We start from the raw sequence: 9,160 nt of genomic DNA on the forward strand, positions 1-9,160 counted from the left end.
AAAAAAATATATACTAAAAATAGGTTTTGAGTCTCATGTGGAAGCCTATAGAGGTAACAACACATAAAAATTAGCCTTAACGTCTTAGTTACGTTACTTTAGTTCTTTTTATTTTTTGGTGACGAGGGGGAAACCTTCAAAAGATACCTGACGCCGTGGGAGCAACGACGGGTTATGTGGGACTTTTACCGTACTAAAACCCCCCCGGTGACCGTCTTCAGCGCTGCGTAGAGGACTCCGGGATCTCCAAAGGAACGCAACCGGAGTCCTCTTAGCGCGCTGCCACGTTACTTTAGTCCTAAGGAACTAAGTTGGAAAGCCTCCAGTAAGAGTACCACATCAAACCTGAACATAGAAACAATTACACGTTGCATTCAAATCTAGTCCCTAGATAGCAATGCATCTATGATAGACATCGTGTAGGATAGACTCGAACCGACTCATCGCTTGATAGGTAGTAGATCACCAGAACGAAGAACCCTCTGTGGTTCGACTCCGGCGGCACCACCGCCACACCTATTTCTGCCTAATAACAGCAGTGTTAAACTCTGCCGTGTTCCAGTTTGAAGGGTGTGGTAAGGGAGATATACTTTTACAAGGTATCTCAAGTTTGTCCTCAGGAGTAGTAACGTATTTGTGTTTAAACTCAGGTATTAAATATTCTAATTCTATATTCTTTCTAGTTTTTTTGAAGACGCTTTCTACACCCACAGCCCTACACTAAGTAGTATTTCTTGTGAACATGAACACACAATTACGAACCCACAAACACTCAGACCCAAAAGAGATATCTAAATGACAATGCCTGGCCGGAGATCGAACCCCGAACCCTTTCCTCGTCAGACCGGTATGATGCCAACTCCGTTACGCCGTCACTCTATCTATCTAATACGTTAAGTAATAGTATAATATTCCATTAACTCCTATTGATTAGTCACGAAATCTAATTCACAGAGCGCTTTGCATGATAATTGAATTGATTAACAAGACCTCTACGATAGGTCCGGGTTCTGCCTATGCAGCTTGCAATATTTTCGAAATAATTAAAATGTATTTAAACTCTTTATAGTTACTAGTTAACCGATAAGTCTGTACAGGTTAAGGTTTATTTTTTCCGTACGTCAGGAAAACTCGGCACGAAAGCCTTCCGCCTCAAAGGCCGACGGAATGTGATGTCGAGCTCCAATCAAAAACCAGATGGGGTACCTCCGCATCACTGCGGGGGTGGAGGCGCAGGATCACTTGCGCATACTTCCGAGATTCCCCCAGTGCTGTCCGACCGAGTCGTAGTCGAACTCGCTTCAGGGGGGTGAAAGGTACATTGTAAAAAAATGTAAAGCTACTTTTAAGTGTATTGAAATATAAATATTAAAATTTGGTTGTGCATCATAGAATACTTATTAGAAATTAATTGCTACTTGCTTTAATGGACAAGAAAAACAAGTGACGAAACCTACGAGCCTGAGAGATCATTAATAAGAAATGACCTCAAAGGTGAGTGAGGTCTATCAGTTCGCATTTGACCAGCGCGGTGGACAAACCCCTGGCCCTCTGAGAGGGGATCTGTGGTCAGCAGTGGGACAATAGTTTGTTTAAGACTATGACAACTTAGAATACACATAAACTCATAAACACATTCAATTATATTTTTTTTTGTTAAGCCATGTTATATTAACAGTACCTTTTTAGGGGGCTAACACTAGCGACAGTTTCTGTCGATAGCTATCACGGACTGTCATGTATTAGCTCAGTCGCTCGTGTGATACCACCCTTACATAACACACATAAGGGTAATGTCAATGTCAGCAAGTTCAAAGTAAATGCATTAACGCAAATTATGACAGATTAGTTAGGGTTTTAATTCTAACCTTTGATCTTGACTTCGCAATTAGGTTTCAACTGAAGCTAGTAAACAAAGTAACTTATGTTTAGTATAACATAATGGTTTTTAAATGTTAAGGGTGAACGACCCTTATCACTTAGTGGTATGAAAAATAGATAGTAGTCGATTCTCAGACCTACTGAATATACATATAAAATTTGGTGAAAATCGGCAAAGCCGTTTCGGAGGCGTACGGTAACTAATATTGTGACAAGAGAATTTTATATACATGACAACTTATAAGCATCATATAAAAACAAGTGTTCATGGGCGGTAGTAACGTCTGTGCACTCGTTTCTAACATCAATATAATAAAAAAAAAATCTCGTTACTATGTTGCTGTCGTCAATAGTTACTAAGACAAATGTGTAAAATCCGTAATAATAACAACTATAATAATTAATTGTTTCCTTTTATAGCACAGAATGTTCATAACAATGCATATATAAATAAATAGACTGCTAATTACGGTTGCGCGGCCTAACCTAACGTAAACAATCTCTATATGCGTAGGTCCACACAGTTCCTTGTGACAACAGTGCCATAGACACATAAAGACGAGTACATGAACACTCAATCATAACTCATTTCTCTACCACTGTTGGCTTTTTTATAATATAGGAGTAGCAGACGAGCATGCAGTCCACCTGATGGTAAGTGGCAATTGCCGCTCATGGACATTTGTTCTCAAACCCCAAAATTTCCAAGTTCTGACACAATCCGCTAGGGGCGCTGACTGGAAATTGTATGGGCAAATACGTAAACAAATACCAAAACAGTCATATTTGTCAAAACGTAAAAACTCATGGTAAGGGTACATGTGTGAAAGTGTAACAAACAAACAAACACACATTCGCATTTATAATATTAGTTAGGATTATGATACTTATAAGCAGTAGATAGCCAAGGTGGAAATTCGGTCTGTTAATAACAGGTTCGAATCCCTGTTGATTTTTTAAAATGATGTAAATATTAGAAATTAATTAATCATTTGCTTAAACGAAGGAAAACATCGTAAGACCACCAACACGCCTCAGATTTTTTTAACAATGTTCTCAAAGGTGTGTGAAGTTTATTTTGTTTGAAGGGGGAATGTAAGGGGTAAGATTGAATCCTACTGAGCCGTAATAGCCTAGTGGTTAAGAAACTCGGCCTCTCGATCCAGGGGTCCGAGATTCAAATTCCAGGCACACACTTCTGAATTTTCAAAATTATATGTGTACCTATTAGAAATTAATTACCACTTGCTTAAACGGTGAGGAAAACATCGCGAGGAAACCTGCATACCTGTGAGATTTATAAAAAAATATCTCAAAGGTATGTGAAGTCTACCAATCACGCGCCTCGGCCAGCGCGGTGGACTATGGCCAGCGCGGTGGACTATGGCCCAATCCTTCTCATTACGAGAGGAGACCTGTGCCCAGCAGTGGGACGATAATGGGTTGACGATGAAGTCTGAAGGTGGTAGATGGCTTTAACTTTCAGTCTTAGTAGGGGTATCGAAGGACCACCAATAGCGTGAAGCAATTTTACATTTTATGGAAGGTCGTGGTTGGTCATCAGGAGTGGTAATGGTTATCAGCTCTAAATAAGATCCAAATCACATCTGGGGTTCACAAATCCGTTGCTACCTCTACGGATTAAGCAGTAACGCTTCTTGTAAGGATCTCTCCCTTACTACTAGAACACAGCAGTGGTTAGGTAATACTGCTATTATACTGCGATTAAAATATTTGTTAAAATTATGAAAATTTGCTTCTATAATGTAAGCGTAATTATATATCCATTGAAATGAATGTGTAGCCATTTCTGTAGTAAATTTAAAAATATCAACTCAAAGGTATTTCGTTATAAATTAACAGCTTACGAAAAAAAATCATGAATAAAAACTTCAATCTAACCTATATTTGAGGTCCATGGCTTCGAAGTTGTACACTGAGGAGTACATTCCCGCCAGAAAAACGGGAAACAGGATCAGCATGTAGTTATAAACATTGAACTTCCCGAACGGTCCCAAAATATGCAAAATGTCATCCACTGTTACTTCTTCCTTCGTTTTTTCCGGATCCATTTTTAAAATATTCGATTAAAAACACAACACACTATATTTAAAATAAATTATTTATGTAATTATTCGTTTAAAATTCGTGTATTAAATGATTTATTCGAAGTATAATCGTTTGAACGGACCGCGGCGCGTGCGTTCGTCAACCGAGTATTGCGCGGGAATGAATCGATTCTCGCTTTTTATTGTTGATGAAAAAATTCTGTTTTATCGCTCTGAAACTGTTCTACAATACTAATTGCTCAATTTATATAGATTTATTTTTAGATTTTTCAGCGCTGTTTTCGAAGGTGTATTGCTTTTCTTTTAATTAATTTGTCGATTTATCCTTAACCTTACATACACATTATAAAACGTTGTATCATCTGTCCGTTTGTGTGATCAACACTGGCCCGATTTACATGATTATTTTTTAGTATCGTAACAATTTATCCGTCCATACTGCAGTATACATTGGCACAAAATAATAAGAGTACCTTTTTATTTTGTGACATTGGGCTGCGTAAATGAAAGGTACAAGTACAGTAACTTAAAATTTTAGTTTATGACGGAAAAAAAAATCGCGATGCACACGCGTTGCGGGCGGTGGAGGCAAATCATGGAGGCAGACAGGGTGCCAAATAAGAATGAGTGGAGTTGCTGACACAGCTAGTTTAAAATATAATGAAAGAAGTTTACCAAAATTATTAGCTGACTGAAAAATAAATTGATTTAAACGTGACCTTAACTCTATTACTTATTATTTAAAAACTAGTTTCGAGAAAAGTTCATACATTAATTTTCATATACTTATCATACATTCGGTTACCGAATTAATTCATATTTTTTTCTATTTAACTAAAAATAATACTGTCATTGATGTTAGCAGTTGAATGGGCAGACTGAAACCTGAAATATTTTTACAGAATTACCAATTGATATAATTGATCATATAAGGCTTTCGTTTTTCCTTATGCTCAAAAATACCACGCGTCTGAATATCTGAATCTACTACAACCAAAAACGACTTTTCTTCGAAAAACAAAAGGAAAATATGACGTCGTTCTAAGAAATATTTAAGCGACTGTCGGGAGGCTTATACTTAATGTAAGTATCTAATAACAAAGTAAATAATCTTATTTATTAAACCTAATACTTAAATATGTACCTACAATATTGACGTATAACATTAACATACTGTTAATGTATATTCATTTCATTATCAGAACAAATCGATTATGAATGTTCTGACTTAATATTGAGTAGCTGAATAACAAAGTTTGTTCTCTTTGACAAAAGTACCTATAACATAGTTCGAATATAAAATACTGGTAGGGTCAGCGGATTCGACCGCGTTTAAAAAAAACATGTCATACTGTATATAACCGAAAATTTGTGTCTTCACTTAAAAAAATGGTCATACCACAGCAGAAACCTTCGTGGGCTCATGCACAAAAACTTTGCTACAGATCATCACATGATCAAATGTATAGTTTACGATTCTATAAAGGATATACAGACAAACCTTCATTTTTATATATATAGAAGATAGATTAATGCTGTTTTGCGTATTTGCTTAATTCGTCAACAGCGCAGAGAGTTCTGGGTTCAAATCCCGAGAAGACTCTTGCAAGGTTAGATTAGAGTCCTACTTGAGTTCGGACAGATACGTTGCTACCTTAGAATACTAAGTTGAAAGGCCTCGGATAAGTAGGTATATCACCCTTACTTTACATTGCGGTAATACTATGTATGTATGGCGGTAGTTTCTTCTGAAAGGACAAAGGATTCTACCACCTTAAAACACGACGTATAACAATTACAAATCACACAATTTAGTTAGTACTTTGGAAGCAGCGATAGCCTAGTGGTTAACAATTTAGGCCTCATGATCGAGGGCTCCGAGGTTCAAATCTCAGTTCAAGTGAGCACGTTTGGCTGTGGTAAGAGGACTTCGGTTGCGTTCCTTTGGAGATCCCGGAGTCCTCTACGCAGCGCCGAGGACGGCCACCGGGGGGGTTTTAGTGCGATAAGAATTCCACATAACCTCGTGTCGCTCCACGGCATATTGAACGTTTTCCCCTCGTAAGATAAAACAGGTGTGGCGGTGGTAGCTCCCCGATTGACTCTAACAACTTTTTTATTATTAAATCTAGGTATGACGAGCCTTTTAAGAAAGTGTAATTTAGCACCATACTTACCGCTTCAATATAGTTTTACCATAATTATTCCATCAGCATACATGAAGGTAGATCGCGGATTATTGTGAAGTAGTTTTATTCTAATTTTATAACATGGACTTCGTTTTACGCTTTACCATTTTAAGAATTATGTATCAGCTTATAAAAATCAGCTTATAGAAATCAATTCATGAGATAGATAAAATAGATTAACAGGATCATGATCTATATGATCCTGTTAACGCCATCTAGTAGCAAGTGGCCGCATTGAGATTCGTTTTTGTTGAGTTTGAATAAATAATTTCTATATTGAGTCCTTCGCGTATATTTTACCGTTAATCTTACATAAAGGTTGCTAGAGTACTACAAATATTTATTCTAACTATTTGCGTTAACCTCGCCATCCTAATTTGGTTACATTGCCCAATATAGATGAATGTCACTTAACTGTTACTGACATAATGTCCACCTACAGCTAGTAATACTTGAGTTATATCATGGAATCAAATGCTTTCCTATTTCTAAGGGTTCCCGAAAATAACTAATAAATGCTAGTAGGAATTTGTAAGTAAAGATTGGCATCATTTATGTATAAAAAATTGTTATATAACCGCACACGAAGGATTCCGTACCATCATTTTCATCTTTTATTTTTAGTACTTATTTGATAAAATCGGAAAAATTGTGGTTTCTTGTATTATAGTGATGTCGCAGGCTCTTGTAAATTGAAAGGCGTCTTGCTTTAATGATTGCTTTATTGTAACTGACTTAATACTACTCTAAACCTATCTTATATTATAACGCCTTAGCACCACACTACAGTATTACGAATGTATATTTATTGTTAAGCTTCTTTTTTGCCTTGTGTATTTGTTGTTATAACGGCCACTGTTATTACTCTCTCAAAAAATAGTTTTTAAATCTAGCTTCGAGAGATAGAGCCCTTTTACAGATGGACAGACAGCGGAGGCTTAGTACTACGTTTACTAGATACGGAACCCTAAAATACATTGCTTTGTTTGTAAAAAACTCAGTTAAAATATACTAATCTATGTTAAAATATATAATAATAATTCTAATTGTTTCTTGTGACAATAAATCAATTGAATGTTATCAGGAAATATATTTTGCAACAATATTTTGAGTGCATAGAAACCCTAATGTATTATAGATTATAAGAGTTTGTTAAGCAAATACTACGCAAGCGTTCGTGATACGGTATTTGTCTTTTAGTCACGTTTACATATGATATGTGTCTTTATTTACCTCTTTTGGACATCGCAAGACATGGACGAAGTACCCAAACAGACTCCTAACGATAAAGCAGACGTGCTACCTGATGGAAAGTAGTCAACGTCGCCTATGGACATTTGCAACACCAGAGGAGTCGCTAATGCATCGCCGGCTTTGAAGGAGAGCTCGTTTTATACCTATTTTGAAGAGCCCCATGTCATAGCGCTCCGGGTATACCTCAGGAGGAATCTCATTCTACATCTTGCTTACTGCCATATGTCCGGTATTTGATAATTCCTGCCATCTAAAAACAGTCAAATTCATACTCTGGTAGGCAAAACATTGTATAGATTGTCTATTAGTAACGGGTTTAATACATTGCCTTCTCAAGTTCGAATTTGAGAATTACTGTTTAGAAAAGTTGTCGAACGCACTTTTTTAGGCAAAAACTTTAAATATAATATTCTTATTACTTAATCGTAATTATAATCCAAAACTAAAAATATGCGACATTGACACTAGTGTTTATAAGTTCTCAAAGTACGTAAAGACTACCAATCCAAACATTACCAGCATGGTGGACTACGGTCTTAAACTTTCCTTATTCATAAGCGAGACCCAGGGGTCTCTAGACCCTTGGGTACGTCCAACAGTGGAACAATCCGCTTATTAGTGATGAAATTAAATGAAATTATTTATTTGTTGTAAAGGCCAACGGCGGCACTTACAAATTGTTAGTTACAATCTTTTTTCTTATACTACTACCGGATCGGAACGCGACCTCTACTGAGAAGATACGGTAAGAAACTTAGTGGGTTTGTCGTTGTCTTTTTTTTTTTTTATAATATACAGACGAGCATGCAGTCCACCTGATGGTAAGTGGCTGCTGCCGCCCATGGACATCTGTAATCAACCCGAGATAGGATTAGATATTCCTACCTGAGGTCGGCCACAGATGCGCCGCTACCCCTGAGGACTAAGCTGGAACGCCTCGGAAAAGTATATCTCCCTTACCACACCCTTCAAACCGGAACACAGCAGCGCCTAACACTGCTGTTATTAGGTAGAAATAGGTGTGGCGGTGGTGCCGCCGGAGTCGAACCACAAAGGGTTCTACCACCTTCGAATTAATCTGATAGACATACATTGTTGATCTAATAGACATACATTTATAAAAAGAAAGAAATCACAAAAATGAAAAATAATAACAATTAGTAATCTACACAAACTTTATTTATACATAAACAATTACAGTAAAGTTACATACTAAAGTAAAGTAATGTTTTATTTATAGTTATATGTAGTTTCATCAGCAAATTCTAACCACAATGTTTAATAAAGCTATGAAGCGAAATGAGAGGAATTCTTCAGTAATAACGTTTGCGAAATATAACTTGGCTAACCGCAAGATATACTATATTTTAAATAAGCTTAGTTATAACGCGAAAATGTAATGTGATAACTTTGTAAGAGTTTTTAAATTTTATCCTAATGCTGGGTGTGGGGCTTTTTACACAACTTCTGGAAACTACAAAGTAAAAAAAAACGATAGATTAGCTAGTCTTTTTATGTTTTATGTCCCACTGCTGGGCGTGGGCACCTTCCCACAATTTTAAGATGGTAGAACCCTTTGTGGTTCGACTCCGGCGTCACCTCCACCACAGCTATTTCTGCCTCATAACAGCAGTGTTAAGCGCTGCTGTGTGGTTTGAAGGGTGTGGTAAGCGAGACATCCTTCTCCGAGGCGTTCCAGCTTAGTCCTCAGGGACAGCGGCGCATCTGTGACCGATCTCAGGTAGGAATATCTAATCCTATCTGGGG

At 37.1% G+C, this 9,160-nt stretch overlaps 1 protein-coding gene across 1 annotated transcript in view; it reads right to left on the minus strand.

Moving 5' to 3' along the window:
- The window catches only part of LOC140749072 (organic cation transporter protein), a 30,556-nt gene extending 26,463 nt beyond the window's left edge, over nucleotides 1–4,093 (minus strand). Inside the window, exon 1 of the mRNA XM_073082089.1 lies at nucleotides 3,784–4,093. Within this exon, the coding sequence (XP_072938190.1) occupies nucleotides 3,784–3,953 (170 nt within the window). The 5' untranslated portion in view covers nucleotides 3,954–4,093. The remainder of the gene's footprint in view (nucleotides 1–3,783) is intronic.
- Nucleotides 4,094–9,160: the final 5,067 nt, after the last annotated feature.

This window comes from Epargyreus clarus, unplaced genomic scaffold (assembly GCF_041222505.1).
Source record: "Epargyreus clarus isolate Ecla_fem2 unplaced genomic scaffold, WU_Ecla_fem_2.2 ptg000017l, whole genome shotgun sequence".
NCBI lineage: Eukaryota > Metazoa > Arthropoda > Insecta > Lepidoptera > Hesperiidae > Epargyreus > Epargyreus clarus.